Source organism: Cupressus sempervirens, chromosome 3 (genome assembly GCF_028749045.1).
Source record: "Cupressus sempervirens isolate cs-2001-9-10 chromosome 3, ASM2874904v1, whole genome shotgun sequence".
NCBI lineage: Eukaryota > Viridiplantae > Streptophyta > Pinopsida > Cupressales > Cupressaceae > Cupressus > Cupressus sempervirens.
Genome location: NC_143120.1, coordinates 1,117,292,717 through 1,117,311,861, shown reverse-complemented (window position 1 = coordinate 1,117,311,861; position 19,145 = coordinate 1,117,292,717). Strand labels below are relative to the sequence as shown.

At 37.6% G+C, this 19,145-nt stretch overlaps 1 protein-coding gene across 1 annotated transcript in view; it reads left to right on the top strand.

Moving 5' to 3' along the window:
• LOC149570713 (uncharacterized) overlaps positions 1–12,598 on the top strand; it is a 41,559-nt gene extending 28,961 nt beyond the window's left edge. The window contains exon 8 of the mRNA XM_089823245.1: positions 11,167–12,598. Within this exon, the coding sequence (XP_089679371.1) occupies positions 11,167–12,147 (981 nt within the window). The 3' untranslated portion in view covers positions 12,148–12,598. The remainder of the gene's footprint in view (positions 1–11,166) is intronic.
• Positions 12,599–19,145: the final 6,547 nt, after the last annotated feature.

Here is a 19,145-nt window from a genome sequence, read left to right as displayed (position 1 = left end):
AAGTGGCATCTTCTCCATCGATGATTTTGGATCAGAGATATTCCTGAAACACTCCATGACGTTTCAGCTCCTTGCGATCTCAGAAAACGTTGTGGAAAATCACTGTTTCTTTTATTTTCTGCTATTTCACGCCATAGTACTTATTTCGTATTCCAACGGTCATTGCATTTTCAAATTCTGACCGTCGATGTTAAATCAATGATCGTGATTTTAAATGTTGAGACTTTCCTTTATAGTTTCCATCGCGGGTCCCTCCTTGTACACGTGTTGAATTGTCGCTCTGACGCATAGAATAACGGTCGAGCAACTTTTTATAGCGAGATAGTGACAACGGTGGATCCATCTCAATCTGACGGTGGATATAAAACAACATTACGTCTCTTTATTTTGCAGCGCAGGTCCACCTTTACAACTAGGTACATCCTAGCATACATGTGGCATCACTTCATTGCATGGAGGATCTGACATTGACTTATCTGTACCCTGTAGAACTTCATGAGTGGACTATACTGTGTGGAATAGAATGGGTCTCCTGGTGTACACGTGTCATGTTGTCGCTTTCTCGCGTTATGTAAACTTTGTGCAACTTCAAAATGTGACAAAGTGATGAACGCCAATCTTCTTTGATTTGACAGTCGAAGGCATCCAACTTTCATTTAATATTTGAATGGGACCTGATCTAACAGGTAAGCATTTGGACTTTTTGACTAGCCAATAGCATGTGTTCTTTTGTTCAATTGACTTTTCAACTTGGTGATGTGGACAATTAGATGTGATTGATTCCAACTTTGGTCTTCGCCACCTTTGATCATGTTCTTATTTCTGCATTTTGAACATCCGTTCTGTATTTAAAACAATTAGTCTTGCATCTATCTTGTGCTTGTGATCCACATGTCAACCTTTAGCCATAATCTTCAATGTTCTCTGCTGCATTTGCCCTATATATATCTATGATTTCTTTAAATGTATCTTTCTTTTAGATATAAACCTTTGACCATGAAGTTAGAAACTCTCAGAGATTTAGAAATGCTTTCATGAAGAACCATTTCTCAACATGAGTCTTTGTCTTCGACATGTTTATGAACAAGAAATATGAATCATTAGAAACATCCATACCTTCTTCTCATTAAGGAAACACATAACAAACCCTCTCAAAACCCTAATCACCTAGCTTTGGACTGATGCATTGCTCACATGATTTCTCGTATTAGGTTAGCTCAAAGGAATGAGAAGAAAGGTCACCCTAAGGCAATCTAGACTTAGACTGAAGACATTGTCTTTTGACTTGACTCGAACCCTAAAGCAAAAAGATAGATTGGAACTTGGGCAACAAAAGGTAAGAATACAAGACTGAAATTACTTATCTCATTTTGTTGCGTATACATAGTGTCTATCTATCTGTTTGTCTATCCATCTATATATATATATATATATCATATGTATACATATATATCATATGTATACATATATATCATATCTATATATATATACTACATATATGTATATATAATATATATATTACATATATGTATATATATGTGTGTGTGTATATATATATGTATATATGCATCTGCATCGCCCCCTAAAAAACAATCCCTCATCCCATATCCGCTTCCCGCATCCGCTTCAGAATCCACATCCAAATCAGTAACTTAGACTAAAACAACTAACTGAGAAGTTAGAAAGTACCTAAAAGACTAAATATTAAACAAAATGCCTAAATGATTATTAACGTAATATTAATTACTTTATTAACAAGGACCTTGGATAAGTGATTACAATGATTGTTGTGGGTCTGATTCTTCGTTGCTTATAATAAATGCTGGTATGGATGACAACAACTCAAGATGATGCCAAGCAACAATGATTTCAAAACAACTTGATGCCCAACAAAGGAAATGCCTTGAAGAGAAGAAATTACGAGATATTAATGGTCTGCACACTTCATTCCTTGCTGGAACAGGGGCTTTTTAGGGTGGGTTTGACTGTAATAGTGTACCAGTCTCACCAAACTCTGCTGCACTATCTCTTGGAAACACACCCATTGCAAAAGACTTCACCAAATACCTAAATACAGTTGAAATAACTCCCCAACAACCAAAAATACTAATCATCCAGGGTCTGATACAGATAAGGTCAGACTGTACAACACTCTCGATAACTATCCAACAGCTCAACACAACACTAAATCCCATATTGTAATAGGCACGCTAGAAATGCCCAATAACTGAACCAACTACTAATAGAGATTTTAATGTCTTTGCATAGATTTAAACCACATAACATGAACATAAACAAAGGAATTCATGCAAATGGAAAATTAGACTACTGCTGAAATATTATTAGTTCTCAAACTAATAAAATTAAATACATAGCAACTCGCTAATTACTCCAAAATCATCAAATACATAACAAACTATTCAACTCACTAATTACATCCAATCGGCCTGTGGCTGGAAATGCGTTCAAGCTACCTGTTAATGAGTTGATAGCAATGAATTCCGAAGGCCAAACCCCAAGGGAATGATGTCTAGAATGTCACAAGAGAGGATGAACATCCTCTAATGCCAAGAACAAAACTGTACATTCAAGTTCCTATCAAATGCAATTCACCATCATCCGATGCTAAACAATGGAGCTCCCACCTCCATTTATACTTTCCCTACACCCTTCTAGAAGGAAATCAAATATTAATTAATTGCAAGTAGAAGCTTCTCCCTTCCAATAATTAATGCACTCTCTAGAAACTCCTCCTTTGCAATACAATAATTAATTGTGATTTTAGAAAATTAAATTACTAGAGGCTTCCCCCTTTCCAATAATTAATACACACTCTAGAAGCTTCTCCCTTGTAATACAATAATTAATTTAATTAATTAAATATAAAGTTACCTTTTAATTTTTAATTTATTTAATGACTTTATAGGAAATTAATTTAATTTCCTCTTATGCTTCACTTAGCCTTTGGAGAATGTGAAGGCTAAGAACTCCACTTAGTTGCTCAAAAGATGGGGACATTACAATCCGCCCTCTTTGAAATTGCTTGTCCTCAAGCAATCTCAGTCCTGTTTTTGTAGCACTTGCTTACTCTCCCAAGTAGCATCTTCCTTTGGTAGATATCTCCATTTGACTAAATATTCTTTAATCAACCTGTTTTGCAGAGTCCTTTCCCTAGTATCCAGAATAGCCTCAGGGATCAGTACGAGCTTTCCCTCCTCATCTAATGGTGGCAATTCTGCAGAAGGCACAACTCTTTGGCCGATGGCTTTCTTAAGCCTTGACACATGAAACACATTATGCACCTAACTGCCCTCTAGAAGCTCAATCTCGTAAGCAACCTCACCCACCTTGCGAATCACTCTATAGGGGCCATAAAACCTAGGCTTCAACTTCTTTGCTCCGCTCTTCTTGAGTGATGACTGTTTGTATGGTTGTAGCCTCAAGTAAACCATATCCCCAACCTCGAAGCTGCGCTCTATCCGATGTTGGTCAACATACAATTTCTGCTGATTTTGGGCTTGTATATTCTCCTTGAGCACCCTTAAAATATCTTGACTTTCCTACAAGAAGTGTTTTGCTTTGGGCACTCTACTATCCCCCAAAACCAGATCCATTAAACTAGGTGCTTCATAACCGTACAGTGCCATGAATGGAGCCATTTTGATGGGCATATTATAAGTGGTGTTATAACAGTACTCTCCCATATGTAGCCATTTGACCCAAGCCCTTTGTTGTGCGGTCACATAGTTCCTCAGATATCCTTCCACCCATTTATTCACAATCTTTGTCTGCCCATCTGTCTGTGGATGATAACTAGTGCTAGGTGTGAGATTTGTACCACACAACCTATACAATTCCTGCCAAAAAGTACTCATAAATTTACTATCTCGATCACTAACAATAAAACTAGGTAGCCCATGTAACCTAAATATCTCGTTGAGGAAAAGATCGGCCACCTGTGTTGCTGTGTAAGTGGATGGAATAGCAAAGAAGTGAGCAAACTTCATTAGCCGGTCAACAATCACATAGATGCAATCTTTCCCCTGTACTCATGGTAACCCAGTGATGAAGTCCATAGAAATACTTTCCTATTTCCTATCTGAAATGGGCAAAGGTTGTAACACCCCTCTAGGATATGTGTGTTCTCCCTTATTCTGCTGACAAACTACACACTCCTTGGCATGCTTCTGAACATCATCCTTCAGCCCTTTCCATGTGAACTGTTCATGGATCTGCTTGTAGGTCTTAAAGACCCCTGGATGTCTAGCTGTAGGTGCATTGTGAAATGCCTTCAATATTACTTCCCTAAACTGTGATGAAGGAATAAAAAATATCCTACCCTAGAACTTAATCAATCCGTCCATCACCATGTAACGATCATCATGTATGGTGCTTGCAATTACTCTAGAAGCCCAAGTGTCCCTCACATACTCTTCTGTGATCTTATTTCTCCAATCTCCTGTAATCTCAACTAGAGCACAAATATGAGGTCTTCTGGATAAAGCATCTGCCACCACATTCTTACCTTTGACAAACTCAATGTCAAAGTCATAGGCCTATAACTTTGTAATCCATTTCTGTTGTCTATCATTCAAATCATGCTGGCTCATGAAGTATTTGATGCTGTTGTGATCAGTTTTGATAACAAACTTTCCCCCAACTAGGTAGGGCCGAAACTTAGCCAATGCATGCATAATAGCCAACATTTCCTAATCATAGATGGAATAGCTCCTCTGCACTCCATAGAGCTTCCTGCTCTCAAAAACTGTGGGATGCTTCTCTTGCATCAAGATTGCCCCAATCCCATCTCTTGACGCATCACAATGAAGCTCAAATGGCTTCGTGAAGTCTAGTAGAGCTAGTATTGGACATGATGACATCACCTTCTTGAAATGATCGAAGCTTCTCTAAGCTGCCTTTGTCCATCTAAAGGTCCCTTTCCTAGTAAGGTCTATCAAGGGTGCAGCGATCTGTGAAAATCCCTTAACAAATCTCCTGTAAAACCCGCAGAGACCAAGGAATTTCTTAAGCTGTGTAAGATTCGTAAGAGTAGGCCAATCAACAATAGCCCTAATCTTTTCAGGATCTACCCGAACTTCATCTGCGCTGATGCTGTGCCCAAGGTATAGTAGCTTAGTCATCCCAAACTCACACTTAGATTCCTTGGCATACAGTGACTCTTTCTCCAAAGTGGACAACACCAACTCAAGATGTTGTAAATGCTCCTCCCAAGTCTTACTAAAGACTAAAATGTCATCAAAGAAAATCAAGACAAATCTCCTAAGCTACTCCCTGAATACTTGATTCATGCAACTCTGGAACGTAGCAGGGGCATTGGTTAGCCCAAATGGCATAACCAAAAACTCGAAGTGGCCATAGTGACATTGAAAAGCTGTCTTCTCAATGTCCTCCTCCCTCATCCTGATCCGATGATACCCTGACTGTAAATCTATCTTCGTAAAAAAAGCATGCACCATGCAATTCATCAATTAACTCATCTATCCGTGGGATGGGATATCTGTTCTTAATGGTCTTCTTATTTAATGCCTTGTAATCGATGCACATGCGCATTGTCCCATCCTTCTTCTTTACCAACGCTATTGCTGAAGCAAAGGGGCTCTTACTAGGCCTAATATGCCCTATTTGCAACAACTCCTTAATTGCCTTCTCTATCTCATCCTTATGTTTCTTAGGATGATGATAGGGAGTAATCATAACTGGTTTGGCTCCCTCCTCGAGCTCAATAACATGCTCTATCCCCCTGTCAGGAAGAACCTCATGTAGAATCTTGCCAAATACTTTAGTGTGCCTGTCAAGTATCTCCTGGATATCTAGTGGATGACTCTTCACCTGTGGCTCTTGTGAAGTTGGCATAGTGAAACATTTTGCTGCCCACTCTATTATTATGCCGAAAAAGTCTCTGCATTCTCCTTAGGGAAACTACTCTGCAACTCCCATCTAAAAGTCCTCTAAGTGCAACAGTTCTTCCCTCATGTTGAAACCTCATCTCCAATTTTGCTGGGTTAAGTGTGAACTCTACTAGCAAGGCCATCCATGTCATGCCGAGGATGACATCATAGTCTCCCATGTCTACCACATAGAACTCATCCTCCAACTCATAGCCATCTCTAAACCTGATGTGAAGGTTAGATATCTTCCGAGTGCATAGTAGTTTGTCACCATTAGCTACCATGACTCTAAACCCAACGTGCTCCTCAATCTGTAGACCTCTCTTGGCTACCAATTGTGCATCTATAAAATTATGTGTAGCCCCAGTGTTAATGAGTGAGATCACTTTCTGGATAGTACCCCTGACCTTAAATCTGAGCCTCTGTTAATCATGCTAATGACTTCTCATCCTCAAGAATGTTGCTCTCCTCTGTAGTGCTATCCTCATCTGAATTAGAGTGCTGATCCTCCCTCTCTGACTGTGACTTCTCTACTGAGAAATACTCCATTTGATTTGCCTTAGCCTTGAGAGGACACTTATGAGTAAATCCCAAGGCTTTCTGAAATGAAAACATAACTTCTTTCTTAAATCATTTAAGGTGTCATCATCCAACTTATCTCTTTTTGGCTGAGCATCCTTGTGAAAAGTTTTTTTGTCCTTCTCCTTGTCCTTTTTCATATAAGAATCCCTATGCTGAAATCTGCTTCTAAATGAAGGTGGTGCTAAGTCACGAGCCTTTTTAGTGGCCTCTTGCAACATAGCTGGGTCATGCCCCTTGACTCAACCTCGCAAGGGTTTTGAGAGTCCATCCATAAACAACACTACTAACCTCTTTGAAATATCTGTGACCAACACAATTAACCTTTGAAACTCATTGATATACATGTCAACTGATCCCCACTGCTTGAGTTGTGCCAGCTCCTTAAATTGTAATTCGGGATTCCTGGTATCAAATCTCTCTATGAGCTTCTTAGTGAACTCCTCATAAGATGTGCTCTGATTATGTCCCAAGGTTACCATGCCATGGTGCCACCACTCATGTGCCGATCCATCCAAGTGAATAGCCACATACTTTATAGCATCCTCCTTAGGCATAGGATTCAGCTGCAAGTATGTATCCATCTTCTGCACCCAAGCTCGTGCGGTCATCTTCCCTGAAGCATCATAATAAGGTAAAGAAAGTTTCCCAACTTTATTTCTCAGCTCAAGGTTTTGACTTCTTCCTCTTGATCTAGGCATGTGTCTCATCCTAAAGTCCATGTAATCTCTGAGAGAAATGTCCACCTGAAACTCCGGTCCACTAGCCTCCCAATCCCTCCTGAACTGATCCTGTAACTCCATAATTTGCGGTTCATTAATCGGCTGAATTGGATCTCTGGGTGGGAAGGTGGGTAGAAGAGGTCTTGAGCTGATTGTTCGAGCTGGGCGTGCAACATGTCTAAAGTTATCAGCCTCATTCCCATTGTTGTCATGTCCATTATTACCATTAATGTTGCCTCGGCCTCCATTATTATTGCCCCTATTATTGTTGTTTCCATTGTTGGCATCACTTGGATTAATATTGATGCCCATCTATCTAGCCATTAGCTGCAACATCATATCCATTCACCTATTCTGCTCCTGTTGCATCATATCCATTCACCTATTTTGCTCCTGTTGCATCCCTTGCCCCTCCTCTAATGTATCCAGTAACCTAAACATTACATTTTCTTGATTTGGACCGGTATTCCTGCCTCCATCTAATCCTGTATTCCTATCATCTCGGTCACCCATACTGCTGTCTTGTTCAAAGAATATCTCCTCCGTGTCTATATGACTAGATTGTATGTCCCTCTGCACGGATGAACTACCCTGTTCATTCGGCAAGTCTGAACTCCAACTTTGTGTTGCTCTGGTATTGCGGAAATTATAAAGCCCTTGTCGCATGCTCAAATATAAATGCTTAAGATCTCTACAGGATGGCAGGACTTATAGCTCCGGTACCACTACAATGGGCACCCTGGTAATGCTCAAGAAACTAAACCAATTACTGAAAGAGATTGTGATGTCTTTGCATAGATTTAAACCACATAACATGAACATAAACAAAGGAATTCATGCAAACAGAAAATTGGACTACTGCTGAAATATTATTAGTTCTCAAACTAATAAAATTAAATACATAGCAACTTGCTAATTACTCCAGCATCATCAAATACATAACAAACTATTCAACTCACGAATTACATCCAATCGGCCTGTGGCTGGAAATGCGTCCAAGCTACCTGTTAATGAGTTGATAGCAATGAATTCCAAAGGCCAAACCCCAAGGGAATGGCATCTAGAATGTCACAAGAGAGGATGAACATCCTTTAATGTCAAGAATAAAACTGTACATCCAAGTTCCTATCAAATGCAATTCACCATCATCCGATGCTAAACAATGAAGCTCCCCCCTCTATTTATACTTTCCCTACACCCTTCTAGAAGAAAATCAAATATTAATTAATTGCAAGTACTAGAAGGTTCCCCCTTCCAATAATTAATGCACTCTCTAGAAACTCCTTCCTTGCAATACAATAATTAATTGTGCTTCTAAAAAATTGAATTACTAGAGGCTTCCCCCTTTCCAATAACTAATACACACTCTAGAAGCTTCTCCCTTGTAATACAATAATTAATTAATTAAATTAAATTTAAAGTCACCTTTTAATTTTTAATTTATTTAATTATAGGAAATTAATTTAATTTCCTCTTATGCTCCACTTAGCCTTTGGAGAACGTGAAGGCTAGGAACTCCATTTAGTTGCGAAAAAGATGGGGACATTACACATATTCACAACTTACAAGTGGTAGAATGATCCAAAGATTTACGTGACTCCCAATAACCACATAAATCACCTCAAAACGAAGCGCTTGGACCAAGGGTTTCACACTTGGTGTCAACAGCTGAATGGCTGATGGCACATCCACAAGGTATTGGGTCATACTTCAACCAAAGTGCATGTCTTGAAATGCATAACACAATGGTGCCTCAGAATGTCACTATGGAAGTTAAAACATAAAGATTCTATCCCAAAGTTGCTCATCAAGATATGTACCTTATGCTATGGGCAGAAGTATGGCGAGCCATAAATGTCTCCAAATTGCCTATGAAGCTCTCTAAACAACACGACAAGAAATAAACAGCCAAACCCCAAGTTTGCAAATGCATAGCACAATGGCACCTCAAAATGTCATAATAGAAATTAAAACATAGAGATATCACCCCAAATTTGCTCACCAAGAGACTTCCTATAGGCAGAGGTATGGCCAGCCTTAGTTCCTCCAAATTGCCTACTAAAGTCTCCAAACAATGCTGCATGAAATAAAAAATCAAACCCCAAAAACATTTGTAACTTAGAAAACATCAGCAACATTCATGGCTAAAAACCCCAAAATTTGAAGCTCTAATCTGCATATTGGTGACTCCTGAATGAAACCACATCATCTAGTTAGGGATTATCTCTCAAATTTGAAACTAGAAATCTAAACAAGGCTTTTGTTCTCAAAAGATCGTGGAAGTTGGTCCAATTCGACAACATTTCAGTATCAAATCTTAATATCCAAAATGACTCCGCTCAACCTCCCTTTTCATGTCCATCCCCACTTCTTCCCCTAGGCATCCCTTTTGAGAGGACAAAATACGTTTTATAAAATATAACACTGAATTAAATATCTTATCATTGATATGATATGATATGATAGATTTTAATGACGTCCACGAGACTAAAGTAGTCTATGGGATCCATGCAATCACCCTCCCGAGTCAGGAGTGGAACTAGTCAGTTGTAAAGTTTCGGTTAACTTGTCTCTCCTTCTCTGAAGTTTGGTAATGAAATCCGCTGCTCTCTTCACTTGATCTTCCTCGAATAAATAGTTGAAGTCCTTGTTCTGCAGTATTTTTGTATAACCAGATCTGATGTCATTGTAAGCTAGGCAGTCTTTGACAAAGTGCTGCTCTGTCTCAACTATTCCCATATTACAAAATAAACATGTTCTGTCTGCCCACTCTTCCTTTGGAACTTGCCACCGACCAGTTTCACATCGCAACTGATGTGAACTAGTTCGAAGTTGTGCCATCAACATTTTTGCTTTCCAATTAATAGGTGCTCTTATATAGGCCTTTTCATCATGACTAGAAGTGGGATTAAATTCTTTAATGTAATAAGATTTTTTTCGCCCTATGCGTCTTGTCCACAAAATATTGCGAAATTTTTCATTGACAAACTTTTTTATTTCTATAATGTTATCCGGGCAAATTTGGATGTTGATATCCCATTTTCGCATCCATTTGTCATTTTGCTTCATCCATGTGCTTTTCCGCCTCACAAGTTTTTCCTTATAAACTGAAGTGTATCTTTAAATATTCTAACCAAGTTGCGAAAGCACTGAAAAGGCTTCAAAATCCAATTTTGTTCATGCCATGATGTAATGAAGCGGTGGGATGAAAATTTTGTGCCAACTCCGAGACTTACTAAAAATAGTTGTGCTCTCCAAAAAGTATGGAGAACACCCCAAGAGTTTGTAGACACATCTGAAAGTGTCACTGCAACCCATGCCAACTAAGCTCTTTGTCAATAATAGAAACCATGAGAGATTGTAACTGTGTTCTCCAAGAGCTTTGGAGTACTCTTATCGTAACCAATTAGCCTATGGGAACTCAGAAAATCGGCTGTCTGTCACCAAACTATTAGGTCTAAGAATTGCTTGTAGATCAGGGGCAGGAAATTAAACTGGGCACAATAATGTGGAAATAACAAGATGGATGATGTTAGAAAGAAAATGCATATCTCAGGAGAAAAAAACATCAGTTTGATTTTTGTGTTAAAAAGGGAAAAGCAGAGAAAAGGGACAAATATTAGTGGGGCTGGAAGCGAGTAAGATCACTTAGGGCTAGTTTGTAGGCTTACTAGGAAGGCAGGTAGCAGTTGAAAACCAAGGGGAGGAGAATTGAGTGACAAGCTGGAGCCTAGGGATAAATGGTGTCCTATGCGCAAGATTCTTTCTCTATCCAGCATTTGAGACATAGAGATATGGATTATTTTTATTGTAAGGTTTATGGTTAGTATATTTCTGTTTCTTTCTGCTTCTCTTTTTAGTTTTACTCTACAAACTTACTTCTTTGAAGTTTTCTTTGGCAAATAGGAGTGATGCTATCTATTGAATTCCTGATGACTTATTTTTATTCTATGCAGATACCTCCAACTAGAGCGAAGTCACCTAAGCTGGGACGAAGAAAAAGCTATTCAGGTGTAGAATATGAAAGCAAAGCATGCCAAGCTGGCAGGAAAAGTCGTTTTAGTCTAGATGAGAAAACAAGCAGTGGTAGCTTGCAAATTCAACTAGAAGAGAACCCAAATAAGTTTGGGAATAAAGATGAGAATGGAAAGGGATCTGTCACAAGATCATTGGACAAAATGTACTCTGAAAACTATATTATGCCAAAGTCAAATGCAATGAACCTTGGTGAAAAACAAGGAATTACAAATAGTCCGGATAAGGGAATTGCCGATGGATCAGCTGAGGAATTTGTTACAAGCACCATATCAAATGACTTATCTGTCAGCACAACCGGTGACTGTAATGCAATTCCACAAAAAATTGAAGCTGTTGAAGAACACATTGAGGCTGAGTCCTCATTTGAGAATAGTGAGATTGTACAATTTTCGAATGGTAGAGAAAATATACCTCTGCAAGCATGTGAGTTCCCTGAAGAAGAAAATGGTGCCAAATCTTTAGATGGGCAAGATTTGATTGCAGAAGTGGATGTTCAAGCTGGTCTGTTAAAGGAATCATTTTCTCCAGTCAATAAGGTTCAAGATGCCAACACCAAAGCTATCTGTGATACTGAAGGTTTGCAGGTTTTAGATGGCCTCAAACTAAATGTCAATATAAGTGTACCCAATTTCCAATTTGATGGGCCAAATGAGCAAATGCAAGAAAATAATATGGATATCAGAGAGATCAAGCTTAAGTCCGTTAGATGTTCTCAACCAGATTCAGCTGTAGAAAACAATGGTAAAACAGTTAGCAACCCAAGAAAGGAACAGCTCAAAGCTGTGACACCCTACAAGAATTCAAAGAGAGAGAATGAAAAATTAGCCTCTTCAAAGAAAATACAAAAGGGAAACAATGCAATGACTCCAATGGCAGCAGGCGTTTTTGTACAATCATGATTCTAGTTTAATCTCCATTGCTCACCAAAAGCCTCTATTTGTATTATGTAGAGGTTGGACCCTATTCTATATTCATAGGTTGTATAGTTCATTTGCATTGCATTTCTTGTGCGCATCTGTATTTTATTTTCGCTTTTGAGTTATTGGGCCTTTGCACCAACGTACCAAGGTATCAAGGCAAGAATGGATGATTTGTGGGCTCTTCGCGAGCAACTTCACCAGTGGACCCATGGCCACTTAGCATCTTTTGTTATCTTGAATGTTGGGTGATAAAACAAGTGCTTATCCTGTTAGAAGCTGCCAGACTTTTGCATTATAAAGTTTTTAGTTATGCGGGTCACAAAGAAAGCAACGGTGACCTGTAATGTAAGGCCATATTCTTAAAACTTAATCTCTAAAGGGTTCAACATAACAAGAGAATATTAAATGTGCTGAGTTTATGGTGGGCCAATATCACACATGTTCAATTAAAATGTGTTGGAATGGCTTTAAAATTTTTTTAATCTCAAAATATTATGCACTGGAAAAGTTTTTTGTTGGGCCCAGTGGATATGTGATACCATCTACAACTTGAAGCCTGGGTTTTTAGGCAAAGGAATGTATACTTATCGATATCCATGACATTGGTTTTTCGCTAGTGCATCGAGGTAATTTGTTGAGTTATAGGAACTGTTACGAGTTTATTTATTGATAGTCTGTACTGTATGCATTATATAAGGAAGCTTCGTCCAGGAGATCTTGTGTAGGATTTAAACTAAGTCTAAAGTGTGGCAATCGCTCTTTTCGACGACTTAGTGACAACTACTTTGTTGTATGATCTCATTATTGACTCTTTATGGTGGATAAAACAATACAGCAAGTAGTGGCCAAGCATGACACGTACCGTGCATATTATTGATAGGCTAAGACCGACAACCATCTAACATTAGTTGAACATATCTGATATAAAGTAATCTGGGTGTACCTTAGATACAGTTGCCATGGTACAATTGTATCTGAACATTCCCATGCAAATAGCACACTTTCTAAGTGTATAGAAAGTCAATATCGAGTTGCTCAGATTATGTTCTGTTCTGAATGCAGCAGAACAGCATATTAAAAAATCACATTATATTATATTTTATTTATCTTCTCCGCCGGGTACTGAAAATAATGGCTATTATTATTAGTTTTTGTAATGTTTTTAGGCGATAGCGTAGAATGTTTGTAGGCACAGCTTCTGTCTTAATTTTGGACGATATTACGAAGTTATTTTAGGTGAGTTCTTTAGTACATTTAAAAGCAATTTTAAGCTATATTTATAGGCAGCTGCAGGCTGTGGTTAAGGGAATTGTTTTTTAATGAAGGAAACTAAAAAGACAGGGTTGCTTCTTTCTAGGTTGCCCAAGTTGGAAGTCTACTTTGGGATCCGGGGCACTCGTTTCATTCAATGAAATGAAGACAAAAATTATTAAAACATCAAGTTATTTTGGTTTCAGTCATATTAATTTTTTGATAAATAAAGTCAATTTGTGTCTGTAGGTTACATACTAAGAGTTGCACTTTTATTTGAAGCTTCAATTAGATAGTTTAGCTCATTTGGAGTTACACTTTTACATTTGGAGTTACACTTTTATTTGAAGCTTCAATTAGACAGTTTAGCTCAATTCTCAAGTACAAAATTTGCATATAAAGTTCTGAAATTCACCGAGGCTTTTGTGGATCAACTGGATTTTTGTTTGTGAGTTGTTTGAGGATTTCTTCAAGTCTGATGCTTGAGTTTAAATTGTTCAGCTTGATTTATCTTAGGGGATTAAAGACCTCCCATTGGTGGTTGGCTGTGATGCACATAATCCAGTGATTGGAAGTTTAATTTTACTTGATATATGTGGTGGATTTATTTTAGTTGGTGGGATGCCCAAGAGACTTCAATTATTCATATGGGACTCATGAAAGGTCGCAGATTGGAAGTTTAATTTTACTTGATATATGTGGCTTATTTATTTTAGTTGGTGCGATGCCCAAGAGGCTTCAGTTATTCATATGAGACTGATGAAAAGTCATAGGTTATGATCTCATAGCTGATATACTGATTAGGGTATTCATTTGCCTTTGTCATAGGTTGTAAATTTGACTTGTTTGAGTTGTTTTGATTAGTTCCAACATGTTTTGGTAGCCGTACACATGATTGCTTAGTTTTAAGAGATTGCCTCTTTAGGTTATCTTTAAATATTGCTTTTTGGATCTGTGGGTTGCAAATATAGTTGGAAGTAGAATTTTGTATCTTTCGAAATCATGTTTACATCTTTAATTGATCTTATTTGATTCATTATAACAAGATGTCAAGGAAATACATTGTCATCCTAGATTGTGTGAAGGGCTACTTGATTCTTCATATTCTCAAAAGAAATCAATAAAGAAGATATTTGATATTTGACCACTTTTATTTTATTTTATAAAATTCAAATATGTTTTGGAAGATGTTGAAGACCAAACTTAGTGCTACACTGAAATATCCCTAATGGCTATTTACCTAAGTTTTTCTGAAAATAAATTCAGAACATAAACATATGAAGTTGCATTATAAACCAACAATATAAACCAATCAACTTCTCATAAAATACCTTGAAATATATCATTGCTTCATACATCAACAATACAATAACCAACATTCAAAAGTCCAATCTTAAACATAGTTTTACAGTCAGATTGGAATACGAAGGAAGAACCTGTAAGCACACGCGAGAGACTTGATTTGACGTCTCCACGGACAATGGATTTGCGTCCACTATCTACTGCCATGAGGGTTTACGTCCTCACGTTGGATGAAAGCTGAAGCTTTCTAGACAACTCTCGCAAGAGAGAAATTGAAACCTAAATCATAAACCAAGCATATCTTGAATAAACGAGTCTCTCTCCTTTTAATCCTCAAAGCTGTGACTCTTTGACTCCCTGTCTTTTCGTCTTACCCCTCCTTGTCACTTTTAGCCCACTTTATAATATTAAATTGATCTTTTATAATTTTAATTCACGCTCTCATAGTCAATTTCAATATTATATGAATGTCTTTAAATTTTGTAATGTCCCAAAAATGGGACATTACAAATCTCCCCTCGAGATTGCTTGTCCTTAAGCAATTAGTACCAAGATCCCATATAAATTTGTAGGTAGCTCTGTAGTCCAATCTGAAAACAAATCCGGCCACACTGCAAAGCAAGGTGTCAACATGCAACTCTTCCATCAACCATATCCTTGGTTCCCATATTAATCTATGAAGTATCACTATGTTTGTAGGCCATACAAATTTGATCATCATTGCCTCCAGTCTCAAACTGTGTAGAACTACAACAAAATTCTCAAATTGCCAGAAATACATAAGGTCAACACCTGGATTCCAAACCATCCCATGTGCATGTTCAACCAGAACAACCTGACGTGTGCTACCATCATACACAAGAAGATTCCCAATCTGACTGAGAATCTAATTCCAATCGAGATCACAAGCACCAATGTGGTCAAATAATTGTGGGAAGTCAATTGTGTGCCAACCAACTCTTGGACACAATACAAACCACGAAAATGTTCTTCCTAGATCTCACAAACAAAAAGGCCATCCATCGTCCCAACTATCTGTACTATATTGTTGCTTTGTGCCCATAGTAGGTGGAGTACTCCAGCTGCTCAACTGCTGCAATGTTGCCCCTCTCACTGTATCCACTCTAGCTATACTGCTCGCCACATCTCTATCCCAAGTTGAGTTGTAATCAACTTTATGTCCCTTTGTCAAGGCTGTTCCTCTTGGTTGCAACAATTGTCAATTTGGAACTCTTGAACTCCTGACCAAAATCAGTGAGTGTGCCATCATCGAACTCGAATAACAAGTTCTCCATTATCCAATCAACATCTACTTCAAACAAAGGGTTGTCTACAAGTTGAATGTAATCTAAAGTTTTGGTACTTGGTCTTTTGGGACAACTATCTAAGTCATTTTGCTGAATGCTATCAAGTTCATTAATTACTTCTTGGAAAAACTCCTGCCTCTTTTTACTCTCATGCCCTAAAGAATGATTTGTGATCCTAACTTGATTTTTTTCTTTCTGAAAAACAATTTGTGTATCATCCAATTCCTTATGGGCATACTTAAGCTCCTTGTTGAGCTCCATAATTTCATTCTTTTCTTTACTCAACTGATCAACATATATTCCAACAACTTGAAGAATATAATCCCTGTCGGAAAGAAAACATAAATAATCTGATTTCATAGATTCAAGGGTTGTTTTGACTTCCTACAAATCAACAACAAGCCAATATCCTTCCACTCTCTTTTGAGCTTTCCTATTGAGATCCTCAACCATCCTGTGAGTACTGTCATAACATACCAAAGATGCCACAACCATGTCTTCAGTAACCTTCAACTGGTTCTTTAAGACATGCATCTCATTATTGTCACATTGAAACAACTCATCATCTTGCAGTGTCATCTTGGATTGTTCCCCTAAATTTATATCATGTGCATAAGAAACATATGGTTCATCAGCCCTCTCAAAATCATAGGCCTCCATTCCCTTGTTCATTTGATTTGCATGTAAAGGAAAAATTGTTGCCATGTTATCATTTGTACATAAAGGCTCCAACATGCTATTACTTCGAGTACAACCGGCCTCATCAGCATGGTTGTCAAAGCTAACCTCCAAATCACCAACATAGAATCTTGTACCCTATGTAACATCTTTTACATGATCACAAGAAGACTGCAAATCAATGGTAGTTGACTGCCCTTCTTTCATAAGATCATCTATTAGATGATTTTGGTCTGCTGAAAACTTCTCACAAATTTTTGCACTTGTGTTTTGCAAGAAGATCCTAGACCAGTTCAAAATACTTCTTTTTTGCCATATCAATCTTGTTTTGAAGTTTTGGATGGAAGTTCATGTAAAAATAATAATTAAAAATCGCTTTGAACTCGTGCTGGAAATTTGTTATATTCATTATAAATGTCGAGTATATCTTCTCTTATAGTAGATTGGAAATTATGGGTTAACCATTGTTTAATTTGAGCAAGGTCCTTCGTAACCCTGTCTTGATTAGGCATTTTCCCCAACTAATATTCTAGAATCGACTCCAACTAGAACTTCCAATTTGCTCAAATAATTCTATCAAACAGTTGGTGGACGCACAAGTCAATAGATTGCTTCAGCAACACCACTGTAGATAGACATAAGTCTTTTGCTGCAAGCTTCACTCTCTATCCTTCTACTCAAATACTCTAGAATTATGTCAAACAATTTGCGTGTTTGTTCTTGTATCCTGTTATCACTACTCATCATAGAAAATTTTTCATAGAAGTCCTCCTTCATTATAAAACAACACTAGGAAATAGTTCTAGTATTGGAAATATTCCGCCCCAACATATATCCAACAACCACAAATTGGTGGAATTATCTGAATGAATAGTCTCAGTCCCAAAGTTGACCAATTTCCTTCTACCAATAGTAGCTTGGTGATCTAGTCAAATAGATAGAAGCCCTCTGAGATATTCTAAACCTATATGATGCTCACCATTACTAAAAAGGGGAATTAGCCAAAGTTTGTTCTGAGATACTTTGAACTTAAATGTGAGGGGTGGTTATAGTGCACTGCTAGGAAGAACTGTTACTCATAATTTTACTCATAGACACTTTATAGTTCGGATTCAAATTAGACATACACACAATTAACACAATAAAATATATGTTTGCAACATTTAGAATCAATTAACTGTGAATTACTTGCTCTATTAGACAAATTACAATATTCCTTCACACTCCCAAGTGAATTAATAGGTGTCTCATAGGCAACGTGCAATATACATCATGCTTCTTAGAACAATTCTCAGGAATGAGATAATACACCAAGCTCTGTAAATGTTGGTTGTCGAATTTTGGAGACAAGGTTGGGTCAACGACTAAAGATGGATGATTTAAGCCTCTTGCAACTTCTTCCAAATGAAGAGTGCATTTCCAAATAGAGTGACCGCTTCAGATTATTCTTCACAAAACTTATGTTTTCTATTCCAATTAAAACCATGCTAGTTGTGACTGGGTCGCATGTCAGTTCTTTGTAGACGCTCCTTTAACTTTGACATCACCTTGTTCTATTTTCTTCATTCGATGAATCTTGTGCACAAATGGTTTTACAATCTTCAAAATCAAAGGAATTTGCTGACAAAAACTAATTCATCTACAAATCACCATAAGTCTTTTGGCAATCTCCTGTTCATTACACTTCTTTCTTTGTATTGTGTCACACACATTTGATGAAATGCTCCTAGTTTGTTAGTGTTGATGACTGCCCAAATCATTGCAATGATCCCAAAATCCTTTCATGAACTATTACTCTGATTGTTACGTTTGAAGCTTACAATAAAACACCAATGATTTTTATTTTCACTCAAAACTATATGCAATCTCTAAGAACATGACAATTTTTTTTTTCCTTTTCGAGGACTTCAATGAATTGCCAAGTTTCACAAACTCCTAATGCTTCTATAGATATTATCTCACCCTCAATAGGTGTGATTCGGTTACATTTGAAGCCTACTCATTTGTCCTTGCTCAAAATAGATTCAAGGAAAATCCATGTGGCAATCACGTACTCAAGAGTTACACAATTGACAAAGTTTCAACCAACGAAACGCTACCAAGGAACTCCATCTGCCAACGCTCCAACTCACTTACTAATAATGATACCAAGGAAAGATTCCTGATACCAACTCCATTGGTAGCCAAAATTGGTTCAAATATTTGTCTTTAATGCGCTACTTTCTCTCTCATGATGCACAATAATTTGTATATTGCATTCCCAAACTCTAACTCACAAACCAAACAATTGCTGAGTATTTCACCTATTATCATGCACTCGTATGTCTAGCTCTATTCTGTTTCGACACAACACGATAAACATGAGTAATATTTTTGCATAAAATCTAATGGTTGGATGAGATAAGCATAGAAAGAGTGCCTTGATGCTTTGATTCAAAT